Source organism: Pezoporus flaviventris, unplaced genomic scaffold, assembly GCF_033815535.1.
Source record: "Pezoporus flaviventris isolate CSIRO_AGI_PZ_B2104156 unplaced genomic scaffold, CSIRO_AGI_Pfla_v1 ptg000006l, whole genome shotgun sequence".
In the NCBI taxonomy this organism is placed as follows: Eukaryota; Metazoa; Chordata; class Aves; order Psittaciformes; family Psittacidae; genus Pezoporus; species Pezoporus flaviventris.
In genome coordinates, this window is record NW_026892554.1 from 15,300,746 (window position 1) to 15,319,730 (window position 18,985).

The 18,985-nt window shown below is 38.8% G+C and overlaps 1 protein-coding gene across 6 annotated transcripts in view; it reads right to left on the reverse strand.

Annotated features, from left to right (window-relative positions):
* MYO1E (myosin IE) overlaps positions 1-18,985 on the reverse strand; it is a 192,009-nt gene that overhangs the window by 5,861 nt on the left and 167,163 nt on the right. For all 6 annotated transcript variants that reach the window (XM_061447082.1, XM_061447079.1, XM_061447080.1 and 3 more), the window contains 8 exons: positions 16,152-16,250; positions 13,124-13,268; positions 9,313-9,427; positions 8,449-8,618; positions 7,850-7,995; positions 3,391-3,537; positions 2,056-2,213; positions 1,171-1,263 (listed from right to left, as the gene is read on the reverse strand). In XM_061447082.1, coding sequence (XP_061303066.1) covers positions 1,171-1,263; positions 2,056-2,213; positions 3,391-3,537; positions 7,850-7,995; positions 8,449-8,618; positions 9,313-9,427; positions 13,124-13,268; positions 16,152-16,250 — 1,073 coding nt within the window. The remainder of the gene's footprint in view (positions 1-1,170; positions 1,264-2,055; positions 2,214-3,390; positions 3,538-7,849; positions 7,996-8,448; positions 8,619-9,312; positions 9,428-13,123; positions 13,269-16,151; positions 16,251-18,985) is intronic.

Consider the following 18,985-nt stretch of genomic DNA (forward strand, 5'->3'; position numbering starts at 1 on the left):
GACATAGTTTGCAGTCTGCTGGCAATCTATTTGTTTCAAGTCTTCATGGACTTGTGCTCAAGTTAGAGATGTGTGCCTTGGATGTTACAAGCGAGAGGATGTCTGGTAAGGACCTGTCATAAGCACTGGGAGATGTTTGATTACAAAAGGCCATACTGCAGGAATGGGTAGCCACTGGTGCCTTGGACATGTGTGTAAATTTACATCTGAACCTACACAAGGCAAGTCTGAGCAGTGTCTGCAGGCACAAGGCTTCTTCAACTAATGTTTGGCTTTTTCATCTAACTATAGAAATGCTGAAAGTATTAGAACAGACCTTCTTTGCTCTAACTCACCCCGTGTGAATATTGACTGTGTTCACAGAGAGGTTAACTCTCAACTACAGTAATTTCCCACTTTACTACAAGCAGTTGTTGTAGACCATGCAAGTCCTTAGTTTGGACTCTTACAGCTGTGAGGATTGGGAACTGTCTAGTTAATTTGGTGACCGAGACTGGCTGCACACCCAGCTCACACCATTAGCATTGTGCTTCTCAGTAAATAGCAGCTGACTCAAAGTATTCTGGGAGCATAAGTAAACAAAAAAAACTAAAACCACTTGGGGAATGTTTTGTCAATGGAATATTGTTATCCCTTGACTTCACAGGCTAAATTAATCATATCTCTCAAGAGCAGAAGTGAAACACCCTAATGACATCAATCCCATGCAGAAAAAGCCATGCTGCTCACTGGCACAGCTGATACTGCATCTCAGCCTTTAGCATACACAAAAATTATGTATCAGGGTGGGACAACTGAGCATAAACCACATTCTATTGTTTACTGGCACTAAAAGCAGTTTCACTGCAAAGCACTATCTATGACTTGATAAGTGTTTATTTTTTACCCTTGAAAGTGGAGAAGGCTAAGGGGTAAGGTTTAAATTCCATTAAGTGGCTGAAAATGCCAGCATCCACGACAACCAGGACATCTCTGGTGGAATAGCAGTTTGTCTGCTGACTCAAACAATACGATGCTCAAACAATGCCTACAACTTAAGTATTGCTGACAGGATCTTTTAAAGACGATTTTAAACCTTTACTAGGACCTGACATGTAAAAAAAATTGCCAGATGACAAGAGTAAAGTGAAAACTTGAATTCTGTTTTTGCCTGAGGCTAAGAGGACTTACCAGGAGGAGGTGGTGCAGCTCTCATAGGGTAAGTCTGACTTTGAGACCTGCTGGAATACCCTCTACTTTGGGTAAGGTTCCGTCTGGTAGGACCTAAAAAAGAAAACCCAATCATTTAATTATCTAAGGCTAAGTCCTTCTGGCTGCCTGACCCCTACTCTGATCAGAAAGTGCTGATCTTCAGCAACAACGAATCTAAAACATGCAGCACTGGCCGGGTTGTTCTACAGCGTTAGGTGCAAAAAAGATGACCTGGGCATACTCTCCCTCTTGTGATCCAGTTCAGCCACAGAATATAAAGTAAAGCTATCTCAAGACTGCAGTAAATGAGGTGCAAAAGACTGTTAGCTTTATGAACTTGTTTATAAACCATGGGTATCTGGCAGAGGAGTACTTTGGACTATACTGTTTCTGATCAGCAATTAGTATGAGAAAAAGGCAGGACGCTTAACTCCAGAGGCTGGTGTAGTTGCAGCTCAATCTCTAGTGGTGTACAGATGCTACCTTTCCTCCTATCACAGCTTGCTCTGTCCTGATGCAGACCTTTCTTCATCAGCTAGATTGCAGGAACTGCAGGATCTCATCAGTCAGACTCCTCCCCAAAATACTTGGCTAATTGTGTGCCATTTGTACTATGTCACACAATTAAATGCCCTCATTTCTTTTGCCACAGAACAAACAATTGCAGACATTTCAGAAACAGTCGGTATATAGTGAAAGCAACAAAATTCCATCATGACCGTTAGGATCTGTAACTTGGATCTTCATTTAAATGTTACAGAGAAATAATAAAGAACATGCTGAGGCTAGAGGCAAGCAAGGAAAGAATCGGCCACTCTATATTTCTGAGTCATTTGCTAATGCCTAAAGGAAATTCATACTTACGGGAATTCTTTGGTAACCCTGGTCCAATGCTGATCTGCAGCACCTTATTACTTGGCTTGAGAATAGCTATATCTCCTTGGCCTTGCATAAATTGGACTTGTCGAGAACCACCACTGCTCCAGGGCCCCCAACTCTCCTTTTTCAGCTTCACTTCAAGTCTAATAAATATAAACACATGAACACGTGAATAAAAAGCCAGAAAGTACTTATGACAAATCAGGACAGTATCACTTGGCAGCAGGTAACTTAGAAATACAAAATGCTTGGACTAAGAATCTACATTCCCCAAATGATTCAGGTGACAAACTGCTTGATTACATCTCTTTCACGCTTTTTAAAATGTTCTTGTTAATTGATGTTTTAACTTCCCTGCTAGAGCTACTCCAAGGAAGCTTAAGATGCCCCAGTGAGGTCAGAGTGTACAGTGAGCATTTGAACAAAACTTTTACTCCTGATACTGCCCTTGGGTTCCCAGCATACAGGAGTACACACTACAGCCATGTTTCACACTTCAGTTGTCTTCCTACATCCTTTCCAAATTAAAATAACCTCCTGTTAACTTTTCTAATTCTTCCACTTTTTCAAATCAAATAAACATACAAATTCAAGGCCTGCTGTTGCTAATCTACTTAACAGGTAAGAGTATTAACAAAAGCACATATTTGTTGGAATAGTTTCCAGCATGTCCTTACAGCTAAAATGCTCAAACATTGTGTAGACTTACAGGCTTGTTTCTAAAAAATGTTCCCAATATAATTTACTTAATGAACTCCTTTAGAATTACTGTCACCCTGCAGTCCTTGGTCCCTGCAAGAAATACCAGCATTTCACATTGTTACAGTATGTCTCCAGAAACTGTCTTTCAAACTCATTGTTTCCACTCCTAAGTCAAGGTTAAGGACTTGGAAGAGGATGCTCCCTTCTCATGATAGGAAACAGCAGCCAGCACAGAGATGGAGATCTTGCAGTATGGTTGCACATTAATTGTGCAGTGAATGGCTTGGCCCTTACTGTGTGGTGACAGCTCTGCTGGCACACAGGTGCTCTGTAGCACAAAGATGAAGACCCTTGAGCCTAGACGCTGTGTTCAGCAGAACAAAAGCACTTCTTCTATGCACAAAAATAGTGAAAAGTGGGAGATGACCCAGGTACAATGCTAACCTATTACTTGGATGAGCTAAGCATAGTCTGGTCTCTTTGCACATACAGATTTTTACACTGTGCTGCCTCTTATTATCTTAAAGCAGTGTCAGGAGCCCAAAATCTAGCATTTACTTATATTGGCAGACAGAACAAAGACTATTATTAAAAGCCCATTGAAAAAGCATAACTCACGTATTGCTAAATTTCAGAGGTAGATCTCTTTGTGTTTTTTCTTCATATCGTTTTGATAAGAGGCTTAAAAACTCAGTTTTGAAGACCGATTCAAGCAAACTATCATATTCCTGTTCATGGAGGATGAAAATGTCATCCTGCATTGTGCTGAAAAGAAATCAGAGCATGTAACATTCACATTAAAATTTCATCAGCAAATACAGTTAGCATTATAATGATATTTGCAGAGTACCCATGGTTAACATTTAAAAACACATGAAAGTCCAAGCAGCATTAACTGCAGTCTTGCTTTCTGAGACCAAGTTTGTTGTTTTTTTTCCAGGTGGTTTCTGAGAGATAGGAATATTACTCAGTCATTTTATAGTAATAACATAGCAAAAGAACCATGTGCCATTAAGATTACAATTAAAGTCTATCTCTTCAATAATGGCAAAACTCGTGCTTAGAGGTGAATTAGAAACTTGAAGATTACTGGAGTAAGGCTGAAACCCAAAGCAAGCAAATTTGGAATGAAAGCTTCCAACTTTTTGTTAGCTTTAGTTTGGACTGGTTTAACACAGTGTACAAACCACACACTCGGTTCCAATGCCACCTTTGGACCAACCACTATTTACACCTGCTGAAGATGTGAAACCACAGAACTATATCCACATCAGTAATTTGGCAAGGCTGGTTTCTGACCTCCCGGAGTCCCCACACTAAAAAAGAGTTCTGCTGTGTCCTAGCCAGGATTACTATTGTTCCAGCATGCTTCTAAGTTTTTTGTATGTGTATCGCTCTTCCTTTGAGTAGCATGTTGGCATACTTCCTAGCTATAACTACACTGGAGCCCGTCTGCTTCTGCATCCTTTCCACAAAGAAGGATAAACAAAGCTTTCCAAAGAAAACTGTAAGACCTGAAAATGGAGGCCATGGGTTCCCCCCCTTACTTCCTGACTTGAATAGCATATAAGCAACCACAGGATGCTCTGGTTCGATTTGCCAATCCCACAGTAAACCAACTGTATTTTGAAACTAGTTAAAAATCCGTGCATATTTCTGTTCCTTTCTTAATGCTAGAATCCATTCCCTTTCCTAGTAGATTAATTTTCTGCCTCCCTTACTTCTTAATGCCTCATCCATGTTCCCATGCAGCCACCTGAGAGCAATCTAGTGTAGGAAAATGTGTCTGGAAGAAGAGACAGCACAAGACTCTTGACAGATATGGAGAGCTGAGAATTGCCTAGCCTTATCACAAGACAATTATCAATCACAAAATGGAGTATAATCATTGAAGAAAGGAGTGTTAAGTTAAACACTGTTAAATATTCCTGGCAAAACATGGGTGACTCCATTTCATGGTTGTTTATTCTACAGCAGAGAGTCTGAAGCCAAAGCTTCTCTGCTCTTTTGTCATTGTTGGCCAATCTTCTGCTGCTATTACTAATACCAGAAAATACTGTTTTATAATAGTAATTTATTTCAATAAATATCACCTAGTAAGCAAAAAAGGCACTCTCAATCTGCATCTCTTTCTGAAGAAATGGACCTTTCCCATCCTACTGGATTTAGAGCTGACATTCATTATGAGTTAAGGCTGTGGTAGCCAGGTGAAGGGCAAGTCCAAGTTACACACCTGTCTCTAAAAGCCAGCTTCTTACTATAGTTTGCAGAACAACACTATCACACAAAGAAGGTGCTAATATCTCACCTAAATCTATATATGTATGTATTAGCTTCAATGTTTCAGAGTAACTCCAAATAAATTAATTGACTCAACATACAGCTCAGGAAAAAAAGCCTAAACCCAACCCCTATGTTATTAGGTCTATTTGCCTTCATTACTGTTTTCTGTTCCTAATTACCCAGCAGTCACAGATTTCCACTTCAAGCATGCTCATCCCTTTTGCTCTCCCAGGTGGTTTGCCCGATTGCTGACTCTATAAATCTGACAGGGGGAAGCAGGTCTTTCTTTCTGACTCCAACTTCTCATTTGGTTACTGAAGGCTACTGACTGTGAGTACCTTTTTATGCAGAATTAAAAATAGCTTCATAGTGTGTCAAGAGGTAGAGGTGCTCTTGACTATCACGTAAGAGACTTGAGACATTAGGTAAAGGCTGACTCTACCTACCACTTGTGTACTTTACAATATCCTTTCAAGCCCTGAAATCTTCCCCATAGTTTGGAAACGGGTGTACGAAACTACAAACATACCTAATTGGTATTCAAAAGAGCAGTAAGAGAACTATGAAGAATAAAAGCATGACCTCCTTTCCTATCCTCAAGCAAGCTAGAGGCTCAGCAAGGCTTCTATGAGGTTTGTAAGAAAAGCCCAAGACCTGCAGCAAGTATTATCCAGTCAGTGGTATTTTTTTTTCTGATTTGGTAAGAGTCTGACTTCACAATACTGTTAGGATGTCCTGTGTCAATCCTTATCAGGTGAATTATAAAGCTCAGTCATTTGTTCTTACTAAAAGTGCAAGAACATTTCCATGAGTATGGATTGTCATTCTCAGCTCTTGAAATAAATTCCAAATTGGGCATCTGCACTTTGAATTGCAGCCTCTTTAGTAATTTAAATTATTAGGAAGTGTTAACTGCTGCTAATGAATGTCACTAGTGCTAATTACTCTGCCTTTGTCCCTGAGCGTATGGATACAAGCTTGTGTCAATAATTCATGCATGGTTTCTAGACAAACTATTCAGATAGATAGCAGTGCAAGAATCCAGTTATCTTCTCTCTCCCATTTAAAATATATTTCATTTTGTATTGATTTAGCTAAAACTCCATTTAGCTAAAAATTCCATGAAAAACTGGTTGGTTGGTTTGGGTCTGCCCCCTCCCCCCTCCAAGTACATAGTAGATAATATACATACTAAATAAAGGTTTCACTCTAGTTTTATTAAATGTAGAGTGTTAAATATTACAAGCGTTAACTCTTGTCACTGAGACAAGATCATCTCAGATTTGAGAAAAGTAGTAACTTTTACAGCCTCTGCAGCCACACCATTGTATTACTACTACATCACTTAAATGCAGAGTTAAGAGATCCCTTAATTAGACTCATTTTGAACTCAGACCATACTAACACAGTAATAGGGAAAAGCCTGCTTGCCTCCATAGATTTGTAAGGGTTTGGTTTTGGAGTAATACCTGGACAGTTTGATAGCTTGCTTTCAGCATATGCAAAACCAGGTTTTTTTTACAACAAAATAAAATTAATAAACTAGATTCAAAACATTATTGGACATAATATAACATACGTATTTACTGTGAACAAAACATATTTGCTTTTGCTTCTGAAGGTTCTGTGGAACTGCTATTGACATGTGAGAGGAGTGTAACAGCTTTCACTAACTTGGCAGGCAGCCGTTCTTTTAGCTGACTCAATGTGACTATGCCTTTGGAATGCTACAGGCCCAACTCAAGCATCTGGCTGCAATCTGTTCAGGGTTTGCACAGCACACAGTCCAGACTGAGCACTACAAAGACAGGTTCTGCTCCCATTTTGTTGCAGCTTTCCTTATAAAGATGTATGATAAATAAACAACAGGTCTTGAAAATGGTACGGTGAGCAGACACATTTTACAGATGTTCCCCTAATCTTGAAATGGCTGTGAAGCCTTCTGCAAAAATGAAATCTGCTGTTTTGAAGTATTGGATAATGTCAGTGACAAGATTTCTGGCTATGCTAATGGGAACATTTTATAAGCATATACTAAAAAAACCTCCGCAGTAGCTATCAATACACTCAATTATGGACTTGTAGTTATTTATTGCAATATTTAAAGCACATTTCTTGCCATGGATCTGGATCATTTCGTATTAAATGACATTCAGCTACCAGCTCTGATAAACTGCAGTAACAAACGCAGAGGTATCCAGAGGCTTTGTTCTCTGATCTTCAAAAGGATGAAATGATATAGGCAAGAATACACTGGTCTTACAGGCAGTTTCTTTCTGGTTTTGCTCACCTAACTGGGTTTATCTGCCCTGTGTGGACACCATTCAGTCAACAGAAGTGATGGGAAATCCAACTAGAAAAAATTAGTAGCTCACCAGTGAGATAACACCCCTTTAGGAAGCAGTGGACATGTACAAGATGAACTTCTGTAAGTAAGAATTATTTCTGGGATACAAGCTTGAGCCATAACTTAATACAATGTGCTTGTACACGGTGAACATATGCATCACAAAATAAGTTTTGGGGATGCACCAGACTGGTGAGACCAGTGTAAGTGAAACATTTTAACAACTCGTCAGACAGTGTTTGTGTGGCTGGCTATGAACATCTATTGCTATAGCACACTTAGTAGGGCTGGGATTGGAAAAAAAAAAAATAAAAAAAATCAAGCTTCAGCTTTGTTTGCAATATTCAATTAATACAGCTTAAGAAATCCACACTCCATCAACCAACTTATTTCTCCCATCCTACACAGATTTCTGTGTCAATGGAAAGCCATTTTCAAGGTACTGACCTTAGAGAAACAGAAAGAATTCTCTCCACCTCCATCCTTCGCTTTAAGACTTCCTTCACTTGGCCTTTCTCTGGACCCTGCTTTATCTTCTCACGCCCAATCAGGTATATGCATTTTGGAGTGAGGACAAGATCTCGCTTCACACTCTGAAACACAAAATCGTTTGAAAATACATAGCATGGGGAGATCAATGCGCTAATGCGATGCTGTTCCAAAGATACACAATGTACTGTGATTTGGGCAATACTGGTAGTATTTGGTTGAAGTGGAAAAAAATTAGTAATACTGATGGGATTAACCACGCAACCTCAGAGTCAGACTGCACAGGACAGTAGCTTTGTTCCCTATTTCCTAACTAATGTAGCTTTCTGTCCAGCAAGTCCCATAAAGCCTTCATCCTGGGGCAACAGGTTTAACAATGGCAATGTTCCAATCACAAGGGTGTAGCCGCTTCCATGTATTCCACTGGATTCCATTTTTTCAAGCTGGAATCCTAGATGGTATGACACTAACATGATGGAGTTTCCATTAAAGGATGGTAGTGCTATCTGCAACTCCCTAATGAACTAATCATTAGTGGATGCTGCTCTTAAACCTACCTTAAACCGTCTGTCATATTTTGTTACAGTGTCTGCAAAATCAATCTTCTCTCGTTTGCCTACAAACTGGCGTAGCTCTGGATGGTCCTCCATGCCTATGTAATCGCCCACAAAATTCCTGTTAATGCTGTTCCGTCTTCTCTCTTTCTTGTTCAGCAATAGATCTGATGCTTAAATACCAAAAAGAGATATTGATTAATAGCATTTACTGAATTTTCTAAATTCATGATCTCAAACAGCCAACTGTTTCAAGCAGAACTTTTCGGGAAGAAGTCATAACCAAATTGTTTATAATATGGAAAAAACAATGAAGCACTATTACTGATCTTCTATATAATGATCCATGTAATTATTAAATCCATTCCTAATGAAATACACCATTAGCAAGCTCATCAATTCTGGTGAATCAGGAGCACTTCAGCAGCTAAAGAATTTCTCACTGCTGGAAATTGAAACTAGCTCTCACAAACTCAGAATGTTGTTCATTCACGTGATCCAGGTCATGTATTCAATTAAGCATTACACTCCTCGGAATAATCTGTATCATCTACAGACCACCTAAGTCCTGTATAACTGTGGGAAGCTTCTCCTTTTTCACTTCACCAGAACATCTCTGATCAATGTCCTACTCAGTCTGGCTTTGTTGTCAGAGCAAAACACTGGGTAGTCCAAGAAATTCATGTATGCAGAGCATCCAACCTCTTTAGTGGTATCTTAGGGGTCTAACATTTTGCAGTCATTCCTAGACAGTCATCTGCAATGTCATGGCTTGCTCTATAGAGAGGGAGGTATTTCCTTAATCTCTCGTGGCACTCTCTCCTAGAATTGTGTGTGAAGTATCTGTCATCAGAAGTTATGACTTACCTTCTTCTCTCATCTGTACGTATTTTTTCCTGGCCATGTATTTCCTCCATGCCTTCTGGATGGCTCTGGCATACCCATCATACTTTCTCTCTCTCATCTCTTCTAACAAAAACAGCTGTACAAAGAGACAGTAGCGTGGGGGTCAAACATTTCATATTAAAAGGTTAAGAAAAAGCTGTATTTCACTTTCAACAACCTTCCCGTGCATTTCACTCAAGATCCAAGCTGCTCTACCACAACTATGGGTTCTGAGATCAGAATGTTAAGGTAGCCTTTTCTGGACAAAATCTGATGCTTGAGTGGTTCTAGTTTTTACCAGTCTAACCATTAATCTTGATATCTAATGATGAAAGAAGAGGAAGCCCTGAAATATTCTATGGTACAATTCAAGGTTCTCCTCTGGGCCTCCATCCAGCCTCCATCTTCTCATTCTCCAAAATTCGTATTTCTCTTGTTAGAGTATTACCATGTCTATGGGAATCTGTGCGATCTGTAACACAACACCGTGTTCACATGCAACTTTCTTCCCTGCCTGAATTTCCTACTTTCATGTCCACTGGCTCCATTCTTTTCCAAAGAAGGTTCTCAGCTGGCTTCATGATTTACAGCTGTGATCTTAAAATTCGCTATGACAAGTAAGATTTTTAAGTGTAAATTATTGTCAGAATTCAAGAGAAAATGCTGATTTATCAAAACAGAAATGGAATGTGCATCCCCTGTTTAGAGAATTTCCCAGGTCAACTAAAATACATGTAAGTTGAATGCATTAGCAACTTCTATAGCCTTTTTTCTTGTCTCATCAGCACAAGCATTTGGCTAACAATCACAGTACTAAATCAGACCACTGAAATGACTGTTGCTGATTATTTCCCTCTATTGTGTTCACCATTTGTAAGGACTTTTCTTCTGGCTTTCAAGAGATAAAATCAGTAAAAGCAGGTATATCAGAAGCAAACCTTGCCTTTAAGGTCCTTTTTTTAAATTTGCTGCCCTAAACCATCCAAATATAGAAAAAGTACTCTTGCTCATATTGATCTTAAAGAGGAAACTTGATCTAGCGCAAACCATTCCCGCAGAACCTCACTTGCTCTTGGAACAGTTATTTATTCAGGCATTTAATGGAAATGTAAACAACGAAGCCTCCTTTCTGCCACCCATAAAACCTTATTTCACAGTTGGCAACTCTCCATCTACAGCAAGTTTACTAAAAAAGAAATCTCTTCCCAAACATACAAGCTCTAGATGGGGTTTCAGCACAGGCCTGAGTGCTCCGGATAAAAAAGCCTTCTCAGCTTCAGCAATGGCATGATCAAGCGCTTGCACAATTCAGGTTACAGTAACAATATTGATGTAATCTCTTGTAAGCACTTACCATTTATTTCTCTAACAATACTGCTAATTACAAAATCTCTAGTTAAAATTGTCTTATCACCTGCAGCTGAAGGTAATCAAGGAAGTTCAATGAAAACACTTAAAATGTGTTCTTAAGTTATAAAAATACTGTGTGAACCCTTTCCTAAATTGTGTTATAGATCCTCCCCTCACACTGCCAAGCAAAACAAATCTTCTTCATCTGATTAACCAGAAACAGGTGAAACAGCACCAGGTGCTCTCTGGCAGTACAAAAATTGTCATTTACCTCTAAAAGATGATTTTTCTTCAAAGGAACATAACCCTAAGCCAATACTTCAACAATATGACAGACAACTGTCTTTGATGCAAGAACATGTAAATAAAGCCGTAGAATAATTCAGCTCATAGAAACTTTTTTCAACTTAAAATGAAAAAGGCCCAGACTATTTTTAGTACTTGTTTAAAAACTGATTTCATGGCATTTAAAAAAAGAAAAATTAAAGAAAACACACAGTAAATTAGAACATTTACATTAAAACAATAATGCAACCCCCAAAAAGTCTTATTATTTCCAGTCAAGCTCATGTTGTCTTAACCTGCAGGGCAGCCCTTCAGCAGAACTCACAGATACACCATTAAATGGCATACACATGCAACCAGGACTTAGTATTACAAAAATGCATTACAATAGGAATGTGCATCCTCTAGAAAACAATTTCTTTCTCTTGGAAACAACCTAGTAGCATATGATACTGGGGAACAGAAGATGAATGTTTTGGTTATTTCAGAGTGAAGGGGAACTAGATCCATCAATCCTAGGTGAGCGCTTGCCACCTGGCTATTCAACAGAAGACAAGACAGCAGCAAATAAGTTAATTTCTTTCTTTGAAAAAAACAAACCAAACCAACAACATAAAGTAGCAAAACATGGAGAAAATAGCCATCACACTGTTGTTTTTTTTTTTTTAGTTTGTCTTCTTAACTGTTTATCTCCTAAACTGAGGTTGTATTTGGTTTGGAATTAAGCACAATGAACAGCACGGAGGCAAATGATTTCACAGTGAAAGCAAGAAGATCTGGTTTGCTACAGTGTAAAATATTGAAAATCAGAATGGAAGAGGTTGCTTAAATTATTCATACTGGATCCTTACAATTACAAGCATCTAAGTTGTCTGTATTAATGTGAACAGATACTTGACCACAATGTGTACCTGTCACCACCCTATAATAAACTTGAGGTCATCAGTAAAGGACTAGAAGTCACAACTGTAATGCCACAAGAAAAGATACACAGACATCCACTAATGTCCAAGGTTATCATGCTGACTTTGCTAGAGAGAACACCACAATAATCTTAGGAAATTAATCATGGCCAGTGCTACAGAGAAAAGCAGATGAAGCTCGTAACTCCTCATAATGGGCTAGCTAAGGTGTTGCTTGCAATGACTAAGTAGGATTAACCCTATACTAGAATTTCCTGCTCTGCCAACATGCACCTAAGTATTCTAATAACCTACCTCTTGAACACTACACGCTTTACCATGTAAACCTGTCTCTCGGACAGGTTTTACCTTTCTAGGTAAAGTCCCATTATTCCTGAACAGAGATGATACTATCTTACCCTATTAACGGTAGAAATGACAATTTCTTTTACACCTTGTAGAAGCTTTATTGTTTTCCCTTTAACAGATATGTTACCGTGTGATTATGGCAGTAGAAGTGTTCTGGTTTTATTTTGATATGTAACTTCAGGTAAAGCACCAAGAAATCACCTAACATTCAAATGCAAGGTATGCTATATAAACTAAGCCTGACTGCTTCTGATAAATAAGGAACACATGATGGCGAGTAGAGCACAGTTTCTCCTTGACAACTTTTCTGAACAGTGATGTAAGAAAACTTTTTTTGAGCAGATTTTGTGCAAGTTAGCAGTCACATGATAAAAACAGCCTTATGATGCCTCTAAAGTCCTCTGAATGAGATTCCAAATTGCTGTCATCCTGGAGCACTGATGCAATGATGCATAACACATCCTTAGTTAACTGGTGGCTATTCTATTTTCATCAGTAGTTCTTGTACTGAGAAGAGGACCTATTTTCTTGAGCTAACTATCGTGTATTCTTCCATGCTATGATATTCCTTCATATGACAGATTCTCTGACAGAAAGTTACCATGTGCAACCTGACACCAAAGCATCTTCATATCCCATCTCCTCCTCTTGATGCATTTAAAGCTCTTCACATTCATTTAAAAACCACACAAGGTCCTTCTGAACTGTACCAGTTATGGAAGTGCCTAAAACAACCTTGAGGCACCTGTGAGAGACTGGCTCAGCCCTACTTACATTCTTAAGCTTCTCCCACCTTAGCAGATACCATGTCAGCTTTGGAGTGTGGAGGCCTCTTACTTCAGCAAAAGAGTTTGATATTTTAAAGATTCAGGTTCTGCCACACTTACAGACTCCGGAGCTTTGATGAAGACTTTGGATTTCCCAAGCTGGTATTGGTCAGGATCCATGTTGACTGACTGAAGCAGGTGGAGAACTCCTTGTTTCTCATCTCCTTTCCAGGAAGGCCAAGTTGCCTTGGTCAGAATGGCGTACCTTAACCACCAAGGGGAAGAGATTAAAACCTGATATCAAACAGCCACAGTCTAGTATTGCCCTGGGAGTAGGGTTGACAGTTTTGCCAGGGCTTACAGAAGCCTGCAGTGTGGGAAGATGCACAGTATTAAGATGTTACTTGTTGAGCAAGACCAAACAAGTGCAACAAGACAACAGTGCCTAGAAGTCTCACATTTCCAGCTGCCAAGTTACTATTTGGTGACTGCAACAGCTGATTACAGAAAGTTCTGCTGTGACCTCCTTAAGTCCATGGCAAGGGTATATATTAGCAATGACTTATTATGATCCAGATTTAAGTACCTACATCACTGCTATTCTGGATTCATTCCCAAGCATGTGGCAGATTTCCCACTCAAGCCTTGTCTGTGTTATTCTTACAAAGTCCTTTTTTGTTTCTAAGCAAGTTTCCAGCTCATGCTCCTACCCACTTCTTCAACAGCTGGTCTGTATTTAGCAAAGAGACACTCTTGGCTTTATCCTTGAAAGCCTCTGGCGTGGCCTCTGGTGCAAGAGAAAAGATACAGTGATGTTGATGCTACCTAGAGGGAACACTGGGAACTGACAAACCAAAGGGGAGGAGGAGGAGGCAGGGAAGTGCTATGATAATGTCTTTGACAGTCAGTCTTCTGTCTCATGGCATTTTCTTTCAGCCTTGAAACTGAGGTGGCTGCCAGGTTGCAGCCCCTTTTGAACTCTTCACTTTTTCAGTCTGAACTCAGACTTTTGGAACTGCCAGGCTGGAACTGCAAAGCTGCCTTGTTCCACTGCCTGCAAGGAGCACTGATGGGCTTTAGCTACTTCAGCTGTCTACAGATAATTAACTTCCCTAGCAGCAGCTATTTAGATTCCTTTGACAATGAGACTGGAGAACAGCTAAACAAATTTCTCCCCCATATCTTTTATGTTCTTTGACATATTTTTTTAATGTCTTAAGCATACTTGAGTTATGTAAATTAAATCATGCTTATTAGTAAAACTATTCAACTAATGAAAAAGTTAAAGTATGGAGTTCAGTTTATTGTATTTCCAAGTTCTTGTTTCTTAGGAACATGTAGGCAGCTCCTAATATAATATACTCAAAAAAAAAAAAATCACAAAAGGAATCGGTAGAAAATTCATTAAGGGAATGTTCATTACTCAGTCTTGTCATATCTAAATTGTTATCTAGCCAGAAATCATAAAGTGTCATGCAACTTAAATACCATGCAACAAAATATACCAAACCATTAAAAAGGAACGCATCACAAAACCCAAACGTCTCTGAATAACAGTTATATGAAAAGAGAAAGCTAACTTATGAATAATTCAGTAGGATTCAAAAGGTTCTACTGATGTTATTGTGTTCAAATCTGGTTTTAGTTACGAAATGCTCAAGTACTATGCATGGTGGTGTAACAAAGCAGCTCATACCATCTCAAATACAGAAGCATATTACAGATCCGTGTTTACAGACAATGTGCGCACGTACACATTTATTATTGTCAAGTATTATGGGATAAATAGATGCAGCCCAGTAAGGAGTTGTAAGTTAAAGTAACTCCCAGCTTACTTAACAGCTTTTTTTGCAGGTTCACCATGTAATGCCAATAGCTTAGTTGTAGAGGTGGTTCTAATCAAGTCTGAATTTAAAGAAGCTGATATTGTTAAAGGCATTTGAAACTGAACACAGAAGTTTGAACACAACAGAATCTTAATTACCTTTTAACATATTATAAATTCATTCCTACATCTTCTGGCCCATGAAGGAGGGCACAGGGAAAAACATGACTTAAGACCTTTTAATACAGGAAAGCTATTGAATACATAAGAATAGATTTGAAAGTCTCATTTTTCATAAACTCTAACTTCACACATTCACTGGTGTAACAAGACTATAGGGCAAAAGAAAAAATATTCTATAGCATGCACCAGTTAAGCATTTCACAATTTTGTAATGTGACAATTCTATCCTTGTTCACTGCTGCTCAGAAATAGCATTTTTACTCTAATGTACTTGTGCATGCTTCTCATTAAACTGGTCATGCCACTATCCGTGTCTAGGTTTTTTCAAGCTTGTCCAATTTGCTCTTTCAGCACCACTATTAAATGTGTTATTAAAATGCTTCTGAAAAATCTAAATCACGACTGCCCCCCAAAATTATCTACGGTAAATTCACAGGGAGCAGTTATGTCTTATTGTCCAAATATGGGAGTATGGAGTTCAGCTTTCAGATTGGTTATGCTTTGAAACACATAAGCCTTTTCAGTGACTGGGGCTTTTTGCATGCAAATGTAAATTTTGTACATAAAAGTCTATTCAGCCCAGAAACCTCCACTTCTATGGAGCTGCCAAGGAACGCCCAATCAAAACAAGTGTACAAGCATGCATTTCCTGTCCATCCCATGCCTCAGCCCACTTCTACTCACACTGACTTAGGGTGTCAGAATAGAGCTTGTTCTGGATGCTAGGGAACTGTAAATGGAAAAGGTTGCAGGAAGAATTTTATTCATAAAAATGTTAAATTTAACAAGGTAATTTGAAAGAGATGGATGAATTAGATAAAGAATGGTTTTATTTGCCTGTGGACCTCTGTGTATGAAGCGAAGTACATAAATCTATTTACTATTCAAAAGTACCATATATCTTTCCTTTGTACAGATCTCTTGGGTGGATTTCTAGACCTGCACAGCCCTCATAATCAGTGTTCGGCTGTGGAGGCTACACAAGCTATTCTGTCTCAGCAACAGTATGTGTGAAACAATGCAGCCTGAAGCACATTCATGTTGATATGTCTGAGCCTGAAGATCATGAAGGGATTTAAACCGTCCTCCTCATGATATAAATAACTACACTGTAATACTTATAAATGAGTAATACCTTACCTCTGCAAAAACTTCTTGAAAACACGCCTGTAGGCATAGCCAGCTCTTCTTACTCGAATATTTTCTTTCAGACCCAAGTATTCCACTTGATGTTTTACCCTGTGGACAAAAACAGTACAAGATTTACAACACGTTTCCTTTCACGACATTTGTGGATTGAGGTATTCTTAAAAGTCTGTAGCATGTTTAAACATTTACTGACTTCTAAAATGCAGGCAGCACAGGTATGTGAATCTGGTTTTGCACATTGCCATGCACAGTGCATGGTAAGAAAAATATTCATGGCAGGTAGGCTATATTACCAAAACAAATGTATCAAAACACTTTGAGAAAGAATGGTAATCCACTCAGCAGCTCAGAACCGATAACGATGCTAATCTTGATGACTGTAATAACATACAAAACTTCCCTAAACTAAGAGCATCCATCCTGCTTCTCTGGGCAATGAGTCAGAAGTAGTACAAGAACATCGGGCCCCAACCCTTGAATCACTACCCAGAAGAAAATCGGCAGTGGTTAGGTAAAAGGTAATCTTGGCAGGGGGCAGCACAACCAGTGACTTGAGAGGAGAGAGGAGAATGGTGCCTGATTAGCATGAGAGGCCAGAGGCACTTGTAACCAATACACGGTGGAATACTAAGTAATGAACAAATTATGTAACTCCCAACCAATGGACACTGATTTGTTTGTTTGTCAATATGCATAAATAGCTTAAAGTTACAATCATCCATGTGCTTAATTTGTAGGGATTTCCACCGAGCACCCTGTACAGAATAAACAATGTCTCCTTTCTAACCAAGACCCTATATCTTTGTTTAGGAAGCCCAAAATCAGCAACACAGATGCCAAGCTTTCATGGTACAAAGAATGGTAGAGAAGACAGCAAGGGCCAGTAGTTATGAAAAGCTAGCATTCCCCCTAATTTTACCATGTTGCAAAGGAAGGATTTGAGGAGGCACAGGACTGGCCGAAGCATGTCTGGTAAGCTTAATAATGGCATAGTGAAATTACAAACAAAATCAGAGCTGGTACCTGTCCCATAGAAAATGTTAATGACTATGGAGAGACAGCGGCACATGTGAACTGAAACATTATCTCAAGGCCGTTACAGTTCCCTTATGTAAGACAGATTCATTTTGGTTCTAAATGGGGAACAAGTATGTTGCCATGAATCTCAAAGCAAAAGAACAGCAAAAAAGCTAACTTTTGGTACCTATTCCTCTTTCTAGAGCTGCAGTATGTTGTTTTATGTTGCTTCTTACATAACCTGCTAGTCACAACTAGCAATTTAATGCTTGGAAATTTGAAGAATTTCAGTTAGCTTCCTTAATGTATGACTCTTGCTGTTTGCATTTCTTTAATTTCCCCATCTAAGTCAGGCTGGAAGAGGCAGTGCCTGTTTTTAACACAGAAACGTGGTGTTCAGGGGCTTCTGTTGCTGTTCTTTTATAGGGCAACTTACATTTCTGACTGAAAGCTAAAGCTTCTGTAAGAGTTGTTAAGATTTTAGTCCTACAAGTTTAACAGACAGTATGTTAAACAGCACTTCTTTATACATAAAACAAGTGAGCCTGTAAGGAGCTGTTTAATTTTTCTGCTTGCTTTTTCTATGATTTCACAAAAATTTTTTGAATTACAGAATAATAGAAAAGGTTTTGTGTTGAAAGGAACCTTAAAGATCATCTGGCTCCACCCTGCTTGGAACGGGCAGGGACACCTGACAAACTCTGTTGATTCAATGCTATTCCCATGCTATTTTGAGATACTAAATTTCAGTATAAAGTGCAATGCCCATTGATTTTTTTTTTGGTCGAGACATTCTTCTCACATGATTCATAGTATAAAGGAAAAAACTTTTGAAATCCCATGCTACAAATGACAGAAGCCATTCAGTTAATACTTTTTAAAGAATGCTTTGAGAGGAATTTTACTAAATCATAAGTGATACTGCTCTTTTAGCTTATAATAAAGAATACTCCACGTTTTAATCTTGCTGTGTTCAAGGAATAAAGTACTTTGTACCAGCTCCAAGAATTCGGGTACAGTAGAAAGTTGGTGGACAAAAATACATTTTCCTGTTTATAGCCTTCGCTCCTTCACATCTGGAATAATGCACTGGAGAAAGAGTATTACTCCCATTTTCTTACTGTCCTGCCAGTATTAGTGTCCAGCAATAGAGAATTTGAGACACTTTTCCGGTTTTTTTCTCCCTTTCTGAGAAAAGACAGTGAAAATCTCCCTCTAGGCATCAACAACCTCAAGCAGGTCAGGGTCTGGGAATTCAGCTAATGCAGCAATTTTGAATACAAGTCCAAATGGCTGTGCCAGGACCCGAACAAAAACACATTTCAAGAACACCCTGATTTTTGGAATAATTAAGGTCTTATGCAAAGTTTAGATACTACACAAGGTCTATGTTTCAGGGGTACAAAATGACATGGCTGCTGTGAGCATGAAGGAACACAGCCTTTGTGTACGTTTTTTTTCCCTTTTCCAGTAGGATTTTCACAGTCTAGTAACGCATTACTAAGGAGCAGATTAGATAATACTACTCCTGTCGCATTGTTTGATACAGCGTTATGTGATCACAGAACAAAACAAAAACCCCCTAAACCAACATTCTGCAAAACATCACATTTTGCGTTTCCCTGAGCACAGAACTTTCTCACAGTAAAATCACAACACAACAAAATTAAGGTTGTATTGCCATATGCATCTAAATTCTTTTCCCCAGATATGTAACTAATAACAAATGTATCCTAGGTGAGATCCCAGTATACTATAGGGGAAATCATAGCTTGAAATGGGAGAGAACGTTAGGATTTTGAAACAGG